The sequence below is a fragment of the Epinephelus lanceolatus genome, chromosome 20, assembly GCF_041903045.1.
Source record: "Epinephelus lanceolatus isolate andai-2023 chromosome 20, ASM4190304v1, whole genome shotgun sequence".
Classification (NCBI taxonomy): Eukaryota; Metazoa; Chordata; class Actinopteri; order Perciformes; family Serranidae; genus Epinephelus; species Epinephelus lanceolatus.
Window position 1 is genome coordinate 1,153,905 of NC_135753.1, and position 19,266 is coordinate 1,173,170.

The window sequence follows — 19,266 nt, forward strand, 5'->3', positions numbered from 1 at the left end:
AATTTGATGATGTGATGGTTTATTTATTTTTTGTTCAGTTTTGAACACATTCTCTGTTATTTGTTTACTTTGATACCGACAATGTTGAGAACTGACATATTGAAACTGTCAAGAATTTAGTTTTGTTAGTTTTTCTTGTAAACAATAAACAAAAAAATATAATTTGTATTTGTTTGTATCTGTCTAATGCAGCCACACCTTTTGAAACACAAAAAAGATTTTTCCACAAATATTTCATGATAATATTTGAGATTGTGTAAAATTTTAAGGGTGTCCGAAAACTTTTTTCCACCACTGTGTGTTGCATTTTATTATTTAGAAATGATCTATTTAAAAGTAATATTATATTATTTGCTGTTCTGCTCAGTACCTACATATCTTGTTAACAACTCTTGAATAACTTAACAATTCATGTCTCTTAAAAAATCACAAAGGACCACTTTGTGTGTTTAAAAAATGATATAAGCTGACGTACTTACCAGCAGTGGTAGATGAAGTACCTATTAGAATGTTACTTGAGCAAAAGTAAAAATAAAATTTACTTTACTTGACTATCAAAAGTATTTTTCTGATATTATATGTAATTAAGTATCGAAAGTAAAAGTACAAGTAAATGTTGCTAATTACAAGCAAGCGGTCAAAATTCTGAGGATTCTGAAGTTTATTTCTTCATGACATGTACACCTTAAATGAAATGTAAGTCACACTTGAGGGAAAACAAGGTCTTCTTCACAACTTCAAGGATTTATAGACCAAAATGCTCTTTTTTTCTTCCCTCACATTAATTCATTTGTCCATCCGTCCTTTCTGCCTTACCTTTTGGGTAATAACGAAGATACTTAGGGGAAATGTATTGAAGTAAAAGTATCATTTTATTTAGGAAATGTAGTGGAGTAAAAGCGAAAGTTGACAGAAAGTACAGATACTTTCAAAAAATACTTAGGTACTGTAATGGAGTATTATTACTTTGTTACCTTACAACATTGGTTATCAGATAGGCCTAGTTTTTACTCTCAGATGTCAAAATTAGTATTTTTCCTCAAAAATCAGAAAGCATCAATCAGAATGTACTTTTTGCAGCTGGCTCTCAAGTAGGGATAGACCAATATGGATTTTTTAGGGCCGATACCGATTTTTTTCCATCACCCTCAGCCGATGACCGATTATTGTCTGCTGATTTTCTTGAGCCGATATTTGGGGCCCATACTGCTTTTGCTCCCTCAATTTACATAAAAACAATGACACAATGATAACAAATATTACAGGTCTCAAGTTTAAAATAAGAAACATTTATTGAACAGTAAAAAATACTAAAACAAGATGGAAAGTTGAGGTAGAACAGGTAGAATATTATTATTATTATTATTATTATTATTATATATTCAAATAAAAAAAAGAGTTCAGTGCTCTTAAATCTTCCAGTAATGTCTTTATAAAATAAACAAAGCTGAAGCATAAATAAAACAACAACTACTGTACACAGTAGGATTCGCTGCATGTGCGCTGCAGGGTCTTCTGGCAACACAGAGCTGCCCGTGGATGCCTGTCTGTAAATCATGCCAGGGAAAAATTAAATCCGCAAACCCACACGCGTATTGGCCGATGCCGATACAAGTAGAAAACTCAGATATCGGCCCGATATATCGGCCGGCTGATGTATCGGCCTATCCTTACTCTCACAAGCAGGTGCTGACGTATTGCGGTAAGTGAGTTGTGTCATTTCCGGTGTTTCTGTGACAGCGTCTCTGTACTGCTCTGGTGAATTCTACTAGCCTGCTTTCTCACTTCAGTTGCTTTAACGTTGCTTTAACGTCTACTTCAAGTCTTAACCCACACTGGTTCTGTTTAAGTACTTATAGCTCTCCTCCTTTCTTCGACTTTTTCGCTAATCTCTTAGCTGTTGTTTGCACGTTACTAGCCTTGGTAGCTACATTAGCTTTACAGTTAGCGATGGCTTCTCCCTCTGCTTTCTCTTGCTCGGTGTGCCAAATGTTCAGTTATGCCTCTGCCTCCTTTAGCGACAGTGGTAATTGTAATAAGTGTAGCTTATTTGCTGTGTTGGAGGCGAGGCTTCGTGAATTAGAAGCGCGGCTCCGCACCATGGAAAACCATTCAGTAGCTGCGGTAGTTAGCCAGCCCCCTGTAGCCGGTGCGGAGCCACATAGCATAGCCTTAGCCTCTGCTAACTGTCCTCCGGTAACTCCCGTTCAGCCGGGAGGTTGGGCTACGGTTCGCCAGAAGCACAGCTCCAAGCCGAAGCCCACAGCTCACCACCAGCCTGTTCACGTTTCCAACCGCTTTTCCCCACTCAGCGACACACCCGCTGAGGATAAAACTCTGGTTATTGGCAGCTCTATTCTGAGAAACGTGAAGTTAGCAACACCAGCGGCCATAGTCAAATGTATCCCTGGGGCCAGAGCGGGCGATATTGAATCAAATTTAAAACTGCTGGCTAAAGCTAAACGCAGATTCAGTAAGATTGTTATTCACGTCGGCAGCAATGACACCCGGTTACACCAATCGGAGGTCACTAAAATTAATATTGCCTCGGTGTGTGAATATGCAAAAACGATGTCGGACTCCGTAGTTTTCTCTGGACCCCTCCCAAATCTGACCAGTGATGACATGTTTAGCCGCATGTCATCATTTAATCGCTGGCTGTCCAGGTGGTGTCCAGCAAACGATGTGGGTTTTGTTAATAATTGGCAAACTTTCTGGGGAAAACCTGGTCTTATTAGGAGAGACGGCATTCATCCCACTTTGGATGGAGCTGCTCTTCTAGGAACCTGGCAAACTTTATTAGTAATTTAAATCCCTGACAACCCAGAGTTGAGACCAGGACTCGGAGACACAGTCCTATACGCCTCTCTGAGTTTCTAGTTCAGTTACCCAGCCATAGTTCTCATAGTTTTATACAAACGGTGTCTGTCCCCCGACCACCTAAATTATTTAAATCTAAAATTAAACAAAGAGGAGTTGTGCATAACAACCTCATAAAAATTAAAACCTCTTCTGTGACAGAAAGACAAAACAGGAGAATTAAATGCGGACTGTTAAATATCAGGTCTCTATCGTCTAAAGCAGTGTTAGTAAACAAATTAATATCAGATAATCATATTGATTTACTCAGTCTCACTGAAACCTGGCTGTGTCAAGATGAATATGTTAGTCTTAATGAGTCCTCCACTCCTCCCAGTCATAATAATACCCACATTCCTCGAGGCAGCAGCCGAGGAGGGGGAGTTGCAGCCATTTTTAACTCTAGTCTGTTAATCAGCCCTAAACCTAAACTAGATTATAATTCATTTGAAAGCCTCGTTCTTAGTCTTTTACATCCGACCTGGAAAACCTCACAGCCACTTTTATTTGTTATAGTGTACCGTGCTTCTGGCCCGTATTCTGAATTTGTATCTGAATTCTCAGAGTTTTCATCCAGTTTAGTTCTTAAATCAGATAAAGTTATTATTGTAGGCGATTTTAACATTCATGTCGACCTTGATAATGACTCCCTGGCTATCGCGTTTATCTCATTATTAGACTCCATTGGCTTCAGTCAGGGTGTACATGAACCCACTCATTGTTTTAACCATACCCTCGATCTAGTTTTGACGTATGGAATTGAAATTGAAAACTTACTAGTCTTTCCACAGAATCCCTCGCTATCGGATCATTATCTGATTACTTTTGATTTCTTTTTACTCGATTACATGCCAATCAGCAACAGTTACTATGCTAGATGTTTATCAGATAGTGCTGTCGCAAAATTTAAGGAAAAGATTACTCCGTCGTTAAAATCAATACCAAGTCCCTCAGTAACAGAGGTTTCCTGTACCGACTTTGATCATTTTGTCGATAGCGCCGTAGGCTCGCTGCGAACAAAACTTGACTCTGTAGCTGTAGAAAGTTCGCTCCTTGGTATAACTCTCAAACCCGAAAGTTAAAACAAATATCGCAAAAATTTGAAAGGAATTGGCGATTAACCAAACTGGAAGAATCTCGTTTAATCTGGACAGACAGTCTCAAAACTTATAAGAGGGGCCTCCGCAATGCCAGAGCAAACTATTACTCAGCATTAATAGAAGACAATAAGAACAACCGCAGGTTTCTTTTCAGCACTGTAGCCAGGCTGACTGAGAGTCAAAGCTCTATTGAGCCTTGTATTCCTTTAGCCCTTAGCAGTAATGGTTTTATGAGCTTTTTTAATGACAAAATTCTATTAGAGGCAAAATTCATGACCTCCTGTCCTCAGATAGTACCTATCTAACCTCAAACACAGCTGTAGAACCTAATATATATTTAGATTGCTTCTCCCCATTTTCTCTTCAAGAATTGACCGCAGTGATTTCTTCATCTAAATCATCAACGTGTCTCTTAGACCCCATCCCAACTAGGCTACTTAAGAAGGTCTTTCCTTTAGTTAACACTCATATATTAGATATGATCAATATATCCTTATTAACAGGCTATGTACCACAGTCTTTTAAGGTAGCTGTAATTAAACCTCTACTAAAAAAGCCCACCCTGGATCCAGAGGTGTTAGCCAACTATAGACCAATATCTAATCTTCCCTTTATGTCAAAGATCCTTGAGAAAGTAGTCGCAGACCAGCTGTGTGATTTTCTCCATGATAATAATTTATTTGAGGAATTTCAGTCAGGATTTAGAGTGCATCATAGCACTGAGACAGCACTAGTTAAAATTACAAATGACCTTCTGATTGCTTCAGACAAAGGACTCGTCTCTGTACTTGTTGTATTAGATCTTAGTGCGGCGTTTGACACAACTGACCATCAAATTCTACTGCAGAGACTGGATCACTTAATTGGCCTAAAAGGTTCTGCACTGAGCTGGTTTAAATCTTATTTATCTGATCGTTTTCAGTTTGTTGACGTTCATAATGAATCATCCTTACGTACCAAAGTTTGTTTTGGAGTTCCGCAGGGTTCTGTGCTCCGACCAATCCTATTTACTCTATATATGCTTCCTTTAGGTAACATCATTAGAAATCACTCTATAAATTTCCATTGTTATGCGGATGATACTCAGTTGTATTTATCGATGAAGCCAGAAGAAAGTAATCAATTAACTAAACTCCATAACTGCCTTAAAGACATAAAAACTTGGATGAGCAGCGATTTCCTGATTTTAAATTCAGACAAAACTGAAGTTATTGTTCTTGGCCCCAAACAACTCAGAGACTCTTTATCTGATGACATAGTTTCTCTAGATGGCATTGCTCTGGCCTCTAGCACTACCGTAAGAAACCTTGGAGTAATATTTGATCAAGATTTGTCTTTTAATTCTCATTTAAAACAAACCTCACGGACTGCATTTTTTCATCTGCGTAATATTGCGAAAATTAGGCCTATCCTGACCCGAAAAGATGCAGAAAAATTGGTCCACGCTTTTGTTATCTCTAGGCTGGATTACTGTAAATCTCTATTATCAGGTAGCTCTAGTAAGTCCTTAAAAACTCTCCAGCTAATTCAGAATGCAGCAGCACGTGTACTAACAGGAACTAAGAAACGAGATCATATTTCTCCTGTTTTAGCTTCGCTGCACTGGCTCCCTGTAAAATCCAGAATTGAATTTAAAATCCTACTGTTAACTTATAAAGCTCTAAATGGTCAAGCTCCGTCATATCTTAGAGAGCTCATAGTGCCATATTATCCCACCAGAACACTGCGCTCTGAGAACGCAGGGTTACTCGTGGTCCCTAAAGTCTCCAAAAGTAGATCAGGAGCCAGAGCCTTCAGCTATCAGGCTCCTCTCCTGTGGAATCATCTTCCTGTTAAGGTCCGGGAGGCAGACACCGTCTCCACATTTAAGACTAGACTTAAGACTTTCCTCTTTGATAAAGCTTATAGTTAGGGCTGGCCCAGGCTTGCCCTGTACTAACTCGGCTTCTTCTCCGGAGCCTTTGTGCTCCACTCTCTCTCAGATTAACTCATATTGCAGTGGTGCCTGGACAGCGTGACGTGTGTGGTTGTGCTGCTGCCGTGGTCCTGCCAGATGCCTCCTGCTGCTGCTGCCATCATTAGTCATTAGTCATACTTCTACTGTTATTATACACATATGACTATTGTCACACATGTATACTGCCAGATATTAATACATACTTTCAACATATTGTACCACAGTAGCCAGAACTATAACTATAATATTATTACTTTCAATAATGTTGTTGTAAGCTACTGTCATTACCTGCATCTCTCTCTCTCTCTCTCTCTCTCTCTCTCTCTCTCTCTCTGTCTCATTGTGTCATGTGGATTACTGTTAATTTATTATGCTGATCTGTTCTGTACAACATCTATTGCACGTTTGTCCGTCCTGGAAGAGGGATCCCTCCTCAGTTGCTCTTCCTGAGGTTTCTACCGTTTTTTTTCCCCCGTTAAAGGGGTGTTTTTTTGGGGAGTTTTTCCTTATCCGCTGCGAGGGTCATAAGGACAGAGGGATGTCGTATGCTGTAAAGCCCTGTGAGGCAAATTGTGATTTGTGATATTGGGCTTTATAAATAAAATTGATTGATTGATTGATTGAAGTAAACTAGTCCTGAAACTTCTAGTTATTCTAATTAGTAAGTAGAAAAAGTAATGAGAGATTATTTGGTGGTTCCATCATTACAAACTTGTGCAAATAAATGGAGACAGGTTAAAGTTTTGGGAGACGTGTACAACAATTCACAACACATCTATAATATTTCCATTTAATTAAATTGTGCACCATAGAAAAAATATGGTATCTTGGATTTTAATTATTTCGATCAGTGATTCAGACGATATATGTAATCATTATTCATGCACATCATCATACAGCTTCAGTAATGTGCAAGTGAACATGCAGAAACAGAAAATTGCGTTAACAAACAATGTGGAATGGAATGTGTTTTGTGTCTCTTAACTTTAAGAACATTTGAAGGGAATATTATGAGAAGTAGCAGAACACCAACCATTTGCGGATTACAGCTTCAGAAATAGGACATAGTTGCTTTTCTCCCTTTCATATGGTTATGGATGAAAAACTTTGCCTAAATACTTTGGGTTTGAAGGTTTAAAGATGTCATTTCTGGGCTCTGAGAACTGAGGATAGGGATTTGCCATTATATTTGTCATTTTATTTAAATAAAAATGAAGTTATCAATAAATTAAAAGATAATTAGTCAGTGTAATACTTTACCTGTGTTTTTTCATTGCCATCAGAAAAAGATTAGATAACTTGGCTTCATTTTTATGCCTTGGCGCTGGTGATAGCTGCAGCTGGAGGCATTTTGGTTTTGGGTTGCCCGTTTGTCCATATGTTTCTCCATACGTCCATCCATCCCATTCTCGTGAACGTGATACCTCAAGACACCTTGAGGGAAATTCTTCAAATTTGGCACAAACATCCACTTGGACGCAACAATAAACTGATTAGAATTTGGAGGTCAAAGGTCACTGTGACTTCAAAAAACAAATTTTTTGGCCACAGCTTAATAATTCATATGGTGATAATGACAGAAGTTCAAACAAAAGTCTAATAGGAAAAATGATGAAGTGATGATATTTTATAACCAAAAGGTCAAAGTTGAGCTTTACTGTGACATCATAATGTTCTGCAAAAACACTTATTTTGCAGAACATGATAACTCGGGAAGAAAAGGGGAGACATTTGGTCAGATACCGAATTAATGACCCTAATCTTGAATCTGTGGTGATGGTATAGATCTGTGCTGCCAGGTTGAAGATGTGTTTGAAGCGTCAGTGTTTTAGAATATGTTGCTTCTTTGCAGCAGCATCCATATTTGAAGCATTGTCAACTGTCCATGGCCACACATGAGTCTGGACAGACGCTAATAAACCGTAACTGAAACTTGTCAGTTTCACTGTGGCATACAACTGCAAGACAGACCTCATTTAAATTTTAAAGTATCTTTGGGCATTTTATGATGTCATCAGAGGAATTACAGTAGGGAGATAACATGAAATAAGGGAAGACATGGGAAATGCCACTAGGAGGTCCCTCATTTCTTTTAATTTTTACTGCTAAGCAAACTATGTTCCATTGAAAAATCTCTGTTTTATTATTTATAGGCTAGCTGTATTTTTATTGTAAATACATCTGATCCCACAATAATCCCGATTTATTATCTCAGTGTTTCTCTGGGGATCAATTAAGTTTTTGTAATTAAAATAACAAAGTGGTTAGTTCTCCATATAATCCCCTTCCGTGAACAACAAAGAGATAAAATCATTTGTCTTTATATTCATGAAGTGGTGCATCAGCTGACAGTTTTCATGCATTGGTTTCAGTTTTTCGAATGATCAGTAACACTTTCTATAGCCTCAGTTTTATTTTTTTCCATATTTGAAAGTTGACTTCATCACAAGGTATCTGCTGATTTTATTCAGATATAAATAATGAAAAGAGTGTAATTACACAGTATGTTTAACTCATTCATCACAGTTACATGTGATGAGTGACTTGTAATAAGTACACACCATCACAATGTGCAAAAACTGAACCTGTTTATACTGTCCATTTGTACACAGATCCGAATGGATAAAAATGCACGAAAAGTTCGGAATCAGGACGTGAACCCATGCATCGATGTAAGCTTTGCAACTCTGTGCCAAAACATGGGACTGCTGCTGGAATGTGACAGTGTCTCTGAGTTTCTAATCCTGTTTCCTTGTTTGAATTTCTTCTCTTTTTCAGGAGAGTGATGCCTCCCAGAAGTGTTTGGATGCCTCCAACTATGATAAGAGCATGTGTTCAGCCTATTTCCAGAGATACAAAAACTGCAGGAAATACTGGGTGAGTGTATGTTTCCAGCTTCAAAGAGAACAAACTGACAGGAAAAAGTAGTCAGAGATCTTTAAAAGATGAGAGTTGGATGCAGGGAATGCATGCCCATCTTGAGTTTGATTCTTAGTAGCCTTATTGCCCATACTCCCTTGTTCATGGGCTGGAGGACAGCAAAGGTTGTGGTCCTTGACGCTGCAGCAGCGACATCCACTGGTTGGTCAGGGCACCTGCACAGTGAGGAGCAGAGGTGAGTGAAAAACAGCAGCTGGTCTGGTTTGTTGTCATAAGGGTCTGCAATACAGAGAGACGGTGGCAAATAGGGAGCGAACAGGGGCAAATACACAATAATACAAGTTAAACGGAAAGGAAAAAAAGAGGAGTCTCAAGCATAACTGCCCCTGTTTTCTTCTGATTTAGGAATAAAAAAAGTTATCAAATTTAAATATTGAAACTCACTTTGTGAAAATTGCACTTCCATAAAGCTGTGGGGCTTACAAGAGACAGATTTAGTAAAGTTGTCAAAATGGAAAAAGCAGTGGTAGAGATATCTTTACTTTGAAACCTCTGTAAGGCATGCACCTTGTGATGATAATTTTATAATAATAATAATAATAAAAATAATAATAATACATTTTACTTGGAGGCGCCTTTCACGTCACCCAAGGTGGCCTTACAGAGCACAGAGGATAAAAGACATTGTTAAAACAAAACATCAACATAAAAACAAGTGTAGTGCACAGTGTCCAGTTAGAGTGAATATGCCAGTTTGAACAGGTGGGTTTTGAGTTGGGATTTGAATGATGTGATGGAGTCTGACTGTCTTATGTGTGGGGGGAGGGAGTTCCAGAGTCTGGGTGCCGAGCAGCTGAAGGCTCGGGCACCCATGGTACTGAGGCGTGAGGTGGGAATGGTGAGGAGACCAGCAGAGGTTGAGTGGATGGTGCGGGAGGGGGTGTATTCCTGAAGGAGGTCACAGAGGTAAGTGGGGGCTAGGTTGTGGAGAGCTTTGTAGGTGAGGAGAAGGTTTTTGTAGTGGATGCGGTTAGGGATAGACCGATATGGATTTTTTAGGGCCGATGCCGTTACCGATTTTTTTCCATCACCCTTAGCCGATGACCGATTATGGACTGCCGATTTTCTTGAGCTGATATTTGGGGCCGATACTGCTTTTGCTTCCTCAATTTACATTAAAAAAAAATGACAATGATAACAAATATTACAGGTCTCAAGTTTAAAATAAGAAACATTTATTGAACAGTAAAAAATACTAAAACAAGATGGAAAGTTGAGGTAGAACAGGTAGAATATTATTATTATTATTATTATTATTATTATTGTACATTCAAATAAAAAAAAGAGTTCAGTGCTCTTAAATCTTCCAGTAATGTCTTTATAAAATAAACAAATATTTAAGCTGAAGCATAAATAAAACAACAACTACTGTACACAGTAGGATTCACTGCATGTGCGCTGCAGGGTCTTCCGGCAACACAGAGCTGCCCGTGGATGCCTGTCTGTAAATCATGCCAGGGAAAAATAAATCCGCGAACCCACGCGCGTATCGGCTGATGCCGATACAAGTAAAAAACTCAAATATCGGCCCGATATATCGGCCGGCTGATGTATCGGTCTATCCTTAGATGCGGTATTGTACAGGGAGCCAGTGAAGCTGGATGAGAACAGGGGTAATGTGGTCAGATGATTTGGTGCAGGTGGTGATCCGAGCGGCCGAGTTCTGAATGATTTGCAGTCTGTTGATGAGTTTGGTGGGGAGGCCGATGAGGAGGGTATTGCAGTAGTCGATGCGGGATATGACAAATGAGTGAACCAGGATTTCAGTGCTGGACTGGGACAGAGATGGGCGGAGTCTGGAGATGTTGCGGAGGTGGAAGAATGCAGTCCGGGTGATGTTTTGAATATGAGGTGCAAATGAGAGGGTGCTGTCCAGAATGACGCTGAGGCTCTTGACTTGGGAGGAGAAGGGTACAGGGAATCTGTCGATGATTATGGGTGGAGCTGGGGTGTGTTGTGACTTGGTGAGGGTGGATTTGGAGCCGATGAGCAGGGCCTCTGTTTTTTTGCCGTTCAGCTTCAGGAAGTTCCTGCTCATCCAGCTACGGATGTCTTCAAGACAGGTGGTGAGGGAATGGCAGTGGTGGGTTTGGAGGAGATGTAGACCTGCGTGTCGTCGGCGTAGCAGTGAAAATGGACCCCATGGTGACGGAGGATTGTGCCCAGGGGGAGGAGGTAGATGATGAAGAGAAGTGGACCCAAGACTGACCCCTGGGGCACACCCAGTGAAACATCCGAACACCCAGACTTGTGGTTCCTTAATTGAACAAATTGTTGATGGTCGGTGAGGTGTGATGTGAACCAAGAGAGTGCAACACCAGTGATCCCAATGCCAGCCAGGCGGTCCAGGAGTAGTGGGTGGGAGATGGTGTCGAATGCTGCGCTGAGGTCCAGGAGGATGAGAATGGTGAGTAGTGAGTAATTGGAAGGGTTCGTGGAGGTTGTTTGTGTCGATGTGGGACTTTCAAGTGTTTTGGAGATGAAGGGAAGGTTGGAGATGGGCCGGTAGAAGTTAAGGTCAGCTGGGCCAGCACCGGGTTTTTTCAGGATGGGTGTGATGGCAGCCAGTTTGAGAGTGGGGGGTACAATACCAGTGGTGAGGGAGGAGTTAATTATGTTGGTGATCATGGGGGAAATGGATGGCAGACAGGCTTTGACGAGGGAGGTGGAAAGAGGAACAAGCTGACAGGTGGTGGTTTTGGCTTTACGGATGAGTTCAGAGATGGTGTGTTCTTAGGGTTGGGACTCGTTAGGATTTTAACGATTCCGATTCTTTACTGATTCCTTCTTAACGGTGCGATTCCTTACCGATTCCTACATTATATTCATTATACTTGCTATACTTAGTATAAAATAAAGTATATAATAAACACTAGGGATGCACCGAAATGAAAATTTGTGGCCGAAGCCGAATATTATTAAACGCTTGGCCGAATACCGAGTACCGAATACCGAATATCATTGTTTAGTTTTTCATTAGTTTTTGCAGATGAACCCCCTCCAGATTAGTGTTGTCACGGTACCAAAGTTGGGACCCACTGTGCGATACCAATGAAAATATCATGGTTCTGAGTAGTATCATGATACCACAGTGAAAATGAGGCAGATGTGCCTTTTGTCATTTATGAAAAGATAAATCACTTTTCTATAATACATCAATGATATTTCAGTGGAATAAATTACTTATTGACTTATTCATACTTCAAAAACAGCATCAATAAGTGATTAACATAGGGGGGAATCAAAGTAAAATAAATAAATAAAATAAAAATCAACCAGCCACCCTCCTCCCCTGACAGTCCCTTCATAAGTAATGAACAGTCCCTAAAGTGCGGTGAGGTTTGTGGGCCGTTACTGACACAAAGACAGAAATGTGAAAGGCTTGTTTCTCCTCTGACACATCACATACCTGTGTTCGGCTGGCTCGGCTGTTCAGGTACTTCTGGGCAGTCATGACACCAAGAAGAGGATATTATTGGAGCCGACTTCTCTGTCGCTGGGTAAGCCGATGGCTGCCGTATTTGACAGGAATACATTACTGTCTGTGTCTGTGACCCCTGTTCAACCCACAACCGATGAGATTCGCCTTTCGTTTCTGCTGCTGGTTGAAATCTGTAGGCTGCTCGCACAGCGTGCTGAATGATTTAAGCCTATTTTGCGCATTCAAAACTATTTTTAGTTGCAAATGCGAGTGCCGTGATGGACGGATCGCCACACTGCCGACATTTTATTCCGCCCGTCACGGCACACCGTTTGATTGCGTTATCAAAACACGCCGCTATTATTTGGCCTTGCTTTTAACTTATTCCACTGAATACCGAATGTGTGTTTTTTCTGCAATATTCGGACGAATATATTCGGTTACCGAATATTCGGTGCATCCCTAATAAACACAAATGCAATCATACAAATACAAAAACTTTATTCTAACAACAAGAAGTGATTCTCTGATTTCTACAGTAACACTATTACCTCAAATTAACCACAACAATGTAATAAAAAATACTTATATGCATTCATGCTTGGGCACTGTTATTTACGTGACAACACCTGAACAGAACACACACAGACATTGGCTGTTTGTTTCTACCGCTCCCCTTGCTGGAAGCAGACCTCCCGCCGCCAGCCTCCGCCTTGATTAAACGCTGAAAATTAAATAAAAGAGGGAGACAGGTGTCTCCTATTTTATCTTATTATGTTATATTTCTACCACTCCCCTCGCTGGAAGCGTTGGACCTCCCACCGCCCGCTCCCGTCTCAGACACGGAGGTCTCCCTCTCCGCTGAGCACCCGGCGCACACCCGGCCTGTTAAATAGCCTGTAACCATGACAACTGTGTGACACAAACTCAGTGCTTTAGTGATTAGATCATGTTGGGCTCGGTCGGGACAGAAATATGTGGCCATGCCGCACTCTAATGGAAATGCATGTGACGTTGTTGTTGTTTTTTTTACAATCTAGGAATCGTTTGCAGGAACTGTTATGCCAAATGTGGTGGAACTGGTTCCAGAACTGGAACTTTGGACCTGGTTCCAAAAAAGAACCGGATCCGGATCCCAAACCTATGTGTTCTGTTGCCGGGGTGAATTCGGTGAGGGAGCTGATGAGAGTTTGGCCAGTGGTGATCATCCAGGGTGGGTCATTTGAGGAGGTGCAAGATGAGGCCAGTTGTTGGTGAATGGTGTTGATTTTGGAGCTGAAGAAGTCCAGGAAAGTAGTGGAAATGTCTGGAGGGAGGGTTTTAGGAGGCTGAAGTAGGTGGCTGACTTTTGAGAAGAGGACACTGTTGTGACCTGTACTGGTGTTGATGAGGTTGGAGTAGTATGAATATTTGGCAGTGGTGAGGGCGTTCTTGTAGTGGTGAAGGTGGTCCGAAGACATTTGGCTGTGTACAGTGAATCCAGTCTTTTTGTACAGTCGCTCCAGTCGACGGCCTGTGGCTTTGAGCTGGCGGAGGTCAGGGGTGAACCAGAGAGCAGTGTGTGTGAATGAAACTGAGCGGGTTTTCAGGGGAGCCAGGATGGTGAGGGACGAGGAGAGACAATTGTTACAATGAGTCACCAGGTCAGCAGGGGAGGAGGCTGGGAGAGGGCTGGGGTAGGAGCTGATCAGGGTGGAGAGATCTGTGGTGTTGATGTGTTTGATGTTTCGGAAGGAGATGGTCCGTTGTTCTTTGGCTTTGTGTAGTTGGGTGTGAATGTCAAAAAGTACAGCTTTGTGGTCAGAAATGGGGAAGTCGGTGACAGCAAGGTTAGTGGGAGTGATGTCAGTGCAGCAGATTAAGTCCAGTATGTGGCCTTTGTTATCGGTTGGGAGGTTGACATGTTGTGTGATGCTGAGGCAGTCCAGGAGTGATGTGAAGTCATTTGCAAAGATACTGGATGGGTCGTCAATGTGGATGTTGAAATTACCAAGGAGGATAACAGACATGGCACATACAGATGTTGGTAGTGGTGAGAATTCATTGAGGAAAACAGTGGAGGGTTTTGGTGGTCTGTAGATGGTAACAATGATAGTGGGTTTGGGGCCTGTGAGTTTTACAGCTAAACATTCAAATGAGGAGTGATGAGGGACAGTGACAGCAGTGGCTTTGATGTTATCACGGTGAAGGAGACCGAGGCTGCAAAGGCTGAAACTTCAATATGCAGAGACACAAATATAATGCAAACACTGTAATACAAGTGTCAGTTATCATTTGTGATGGACAGAGGAAAATAAATAAGTTAATACACTTTGAAATATAAGTTAATACACTTTGAAATACCTTGAACAAGCCAGTTTAAAGTTGTAGAGAAGATTCTTCTCATATCACTTTTTAAAAAGACTCTTTCCCTTGGTTGTAGGTGACATACAACCAAAGGAAAGAATGACAAAAAACCATTACCTCAACAGATACAAGAGGCCAGCAATGTTACTTATTCTATGTCTGAAAAGGGATTTAGTTCCTAGTATGGGTTCACATCCAAAAAACACTGTTTACTTCCCATAATGCCCTAAATGTTTATACCATTCAAACTCCACATCCTCAGACTGAAATTAAGCAATATTACACGAGAGTTTACGCAAGGGCTTTGGTCCTGACCGCATCACAGTCAATGCCACTAATGACGTTAAAGCACACCCTTTTATAATATTGCAATAATACAAGTATTACCAACAAAATAAAATATACTATCTATCTGTATTCGTGTTGAGCGACAGTTAGCTTTTGAAATAAAAAACTGTGCAACTATGGTCTCCGTTTCCATGGAAACTAATATGATGACTAGTAACTGGTAAACAGTCAGTCACGTAGACTCTTACATGCAGCAGAGTCCTGCACAGGTCTATTTTTGAAAACCCACACCCGCTCAGTACCAGAACCAACCAGTTACCCGTCATAATGTCTAAGTCAAAGCCGCACTGCCTGCACCAGTCCGTACCCTTTAATAAAAGTCCTACGACCCAACCCACACCCATGATTAAGCACACACAGGCTACAGTCAAGCTGTGTTCTCCATTCTTGAATTACAAATCCAGCAGATAAAAAAAGTCTCTCTCACTGGCTGCGCTCGGTGCTGGGAGGATGAAAACATTGTGCACAATCACTGCCAGGTTAGGAATCATTTAAGCATGCTCCTTCCACCACCATAAAACCTCAGAAGGATCCTCCTTGGGTGTCTTGAACTCAGTTTAGGCTGCCACCTCATAATTGGGCTGCAAAGTTTGATGGCTGGAGTCCTCCACGTTGGTGATGAATGTGACGACAGGGTCAAAGGTTCAACTTCTGTCAATGACTTTCAAAATAAAAGGAATTACAGCTTGATAATATCAATTTAGATGTCAAAATATTACACATATACTGCACATCTTTTTCATTTGTTTTATTCTGAAAAATAAAAAACATATTTTTGTTTTCACCTGCTCCCCATCCACATGTAGTTCATTTTTACCTGTGGCCAGGAATCTAAACAGTTTTTATTTATTTTATTTTTTTAACCTGTTACATAGCTTTTTACAGGTTACCTGTGGGGTACACGATGAGTGCCATAGGATGGCAAACATTTCCGATAAGTCAAGCATTGTAACATCCAAAACTCAAAATGAACTGAAAATTTTTTTTTGATGTAATCATTTCCAAAATTCACAATGTTTTTATCAAATAAAATATTCTGCTTCAAACCATATCCATATCCATATGACGTTTATTCTTTAAATTTTTCACTGTGGTCATACTCCGGCTGTCTGCACTCCAGGGAGGCACACACCTGCACTGACAAACAACACCATCAATTATAATCATTAAAGAAAGCTGACTTAATAAAACATAAAACAAACTAATTTATTTAAACCAACCAGTCACCTAGCCTTTGTATGTATGTATGTTATATCTTCAAATGCACTGTTTAAGTTCAAGTTCCAAAATAGTTTTATTTAAGTTAGTTATTCTATAAATGTTATTTAGTCCAGGGGCCAAGGCAGATTTTGGTATCACTTAAAGGGACCAAACAATTTTGGTATTTTTGACTTCCTCTATGTCTCTAGTTTACATTTTGGTATGATGGACCTGCCTATGTAGTAGCTTAATAAAAAATTTTGGATGATCTTTGGGTCCTCCCCAAAATTGACCCCACTTGCTCCTTTCTGCAACACACTTGCTCCTGCACACTACACACTATTTCATACATAAGACACTTAGTTCAAAAATGAAATCTCAGGGTACCATTGGGAAAACACATCTATTCAAAATACAACACACATTGGTTAATTGAAAATACTTAGACACACACCTGAAAATACTTACTTACAAAACTGAACACCAATCAGCCAGCTACAAAAAGGCCTCAGTTAAGCCATTTTGAGAACTTTGCAAGCATGGAGGCAGGGAGAGCTAGAGCAGAGGAAGAGGAAGACAGAGAGAGAGAGAGAGGAGGACGTGGTCGAAGAGGCCATGCAAGGACCATTATTTCGGATGACATAAGAGAAACTTTGGTGGACCATGTCATAAACCATGGCCTGACCATGAGGGAAGCTGGGCAGAGACTCCACCCTAATCTAAGCTGTTTCACAGTTTCATCCATAATAAGGACATTCCGACTGGAAAACAGGTATGTCTTCAGCTCTCTACTCTACTCAGACTGTATCTAGAGTATTTACAGTACTGTACCATATCACGTTACTGTATCACATGTACTGTACTGCAGGGTGGCTAATGCTCCTTTTCGAACAAAAGTGGTAGTTTTGTGAAACATACCGTGATAACGTGTCGAGATGTTTCAGTACTGTGTATGGTAAATACAGTAAAGTACAGTTATATACAGTATTGTAAAAAAGAAGCAAACAATAACAATTTGTGGTTGCATTTTTCTACAGAATGGCTAGAAGGCCTACTGGAAGTGGACGCCAACGCCTGTTCACCCAACAGCAGGAACTTGCCATAGTGAACCTAGTCAGAGCAAACAATGCAATCCGTCTCCACCAGCTACAGCAACAAATACTTGCAGATAGGCAAGTATTCAACAACATAAATCAAGTAAGCATTACCACTATCAGACGCATCTTGGTAAAGCACAACATGACCATAAAGCAATTGTACAGGGTCCCATTTGAGAGGAACGGTGTCAGGGTCAAGGAACTTCGACATGAATATGTACAGGTAAGTGTTATAGTCTTTTACAATACAGAATGGGTGCAGTCCAGTAACAGCTGATATGTACCACTGGATCAGTACCACATAGATACATTAAGAAAGCTACACAGGTACCTGTGTGGTGGGGTGGGGCGGTTCCGTATGTGTAGTAGTGTAGTTGTGTGCTTTGAGTAAAGCCATCCACAATATGTATTTTTTGTTACAGAGAATCTTGGACATGGATGGAGCTGCCCAGCCTCATGAATGTATTTACATTGACGAGGCTGGATTCAACCTTAGCAAAAACAGATGACGGGGACGTAATATAATTGGCCAAAGGGCAATTGTGCACGCCCCGGGGCAGCACGGGGGAAATATCACATTGTGTGCTGCCATAAGTCTTCGAGGGCTACTGCACCATCATGCCAAACTGGGTCCCTATAATGCACAACACATAATCACATTTCTAGATGCACTTCATGATGCAGTTGTACAGGATAGACCAGAGCAGCCCAGGTTTGTTGTTGTCTGGGATAATGTTAGTTTCCATCGGGCTGCTCTTGTCCAGAACTGGTTCACCAACCATGATCAATTTGAAGTTGTGTACTTGCCCCCTTACTCGCCATTTCTAAATCCTATAGAGGAATTCTTTTCCGCTTGGAGATGGCGCGTATATGACCGCCAACCACATGCCCGTATGCCTCTTCTGCAGGCAATGGAACAGGCCTGCAGAGACATTGAGGTAAGGTCAGTCCAGGGATGGATTCGGCACACAAGGGGATATTTTCCCCGATGCTTAGCGAGAGAAGACATTGCTTGTGATGTTGATGAGATCCTGTGGCCAGACCCCAACAGACGGCAGGATCCATAAGCCCACTTGCGCACAATTGTGTTTTTCTGTGTTTACAGTAGTGTATTGTTTGTTTTATTTTTGCTTTAACTGAATTTACTGTACTGTAAAATACACTACTGTAATGTAATGATTTTGAATTGAGTATTTCATTTTTTGGTTGTTGTGAAAACGTGCCTTCTGTGGAACTGAATAAAAACAGTGAAAACGAAAGACTGCAGTTTTATATAAAGTAGACTAGTGTGTTGCTGCTGATCTGAATGTGTATTCATATGATGCAAGTGGGTATCATTTTGTCATCAGAGTGACATTTTGACAAAGGATTGTTAGGTTTTGATAGCAGAGTTTCAATTTGACATAGATGTGAATGGTTTCTTTCCCAGTGTTGTGTCTTATTTGCTTGTGTGTAGAGTTTTGACACAATGAGCCAAGTTTTGCGAAACGTGTTCAAGCAATGGGCAAAAACTGTAACAAAATTGGTGCATATTTAAATAAAATATTTCAGAAAATTTGTAATACAAAAAATACTTGTCTTAATATGAGTGATCAACTGGGCAAGTTACATGGGGATATCTATTAGTTAATTTTTCGCCCTATTTGTAGTGTTTTGCCTACACGGGTGTAAATTTGTTTACATAGTGATAACTATAATTAAGCTACTAGATAGACAGGGCTATCATACCAAAATATAAACTAGAGACCTGTAGAGTGATAAAAATGCCAAAATTGTTTGATCCCCGTGGATGATATGGGCCTACCAAGTTGTGAAAACGATCCCTTTACTAATAGGGCCCCATTCTATTTGTCTGTTTGAAGTTCTGGCTGCATTAGTTACCTGTCGGGCTGGTGACATCAGATGGTGAGGTGAATATTCTAATAACCTACTCTTACGATACGATGACATTGTTTGGCACATATAAATGCAATTTTGGGGTGATTGGCTTATTTACAT

The 19,266-nt window shown here is 40.6% G+C and overlaps 2 protein-coding genes across 2 annotated transcripts in view; both read left to right on the plus strand.

The window, feature by feature from the left end:
• The window catches only part of chchd7 (coiled-coil-helix-coiled-coil-helix domain containing 7), a 29,808-nt gene that overhangs the window by 9,094 nt on the left and 1,448 nt on the right, over window positions 1-19,266 (plus strand). The window contains exons 2-3 of the mRNA XM_033639376.2: window positions 8,529-8,588; window positions 8,695-8,793. Coding sequence (XP_033495267.1) covers window positions 8,535-8,588; window positions 8,695-8,793 — 153 coding nt within the window. The 5' untranslated portion in view covers window positions 8,529-8,534. The remainder of the gene's footprint in view (window positions 1-8,528; window positions 8,589-8,694; window positions 8,794-19,266) is intronic.
• Window positions 9,038-18,527, plus strand: LOC144458964 (uncharacterized). The gene is made up of 3 exons (XM_078162979.1): window positions 9,038-16,943; window positions 17,209-17,495; window positions 18,106-18,527. Exons 1-3 carry the CDS (start codon window positions 16,711-16,713, stop codon window positions 18,333-18,335), a joined length of 750 nt encoding a protein of 249 aa, XP_078019105.1. The 5' UTR covers window positions 9,038-16,710; the 3' UTR covers window positions 18,336-18,527.

Bases quoted from the DNA above. Each gene is read 5' to 3' on its own strand.
- LOC144458964 (XM_078162979.1), top strand. From the start codon at position 16,711: ATGGAGGCAGGGAGAGCTAGAGCAGAGGAAGAGGAAGACAGAGAGAGA. The intron at 16,944-17,208 runs GTATGTCTTCAG...ATTTTTCTACAG, and splicing joins ACATTCCGACTGGAAAACAG to AATGGCTAGAAGGCCTACTG. The intron at 17,496-18,105 runs GTGTTATAGTCT...TAAATCCTATAG, and splicing joins ACATGAATATGTACAGGTAA to AGGAATTCTTTTCCGCTTGG.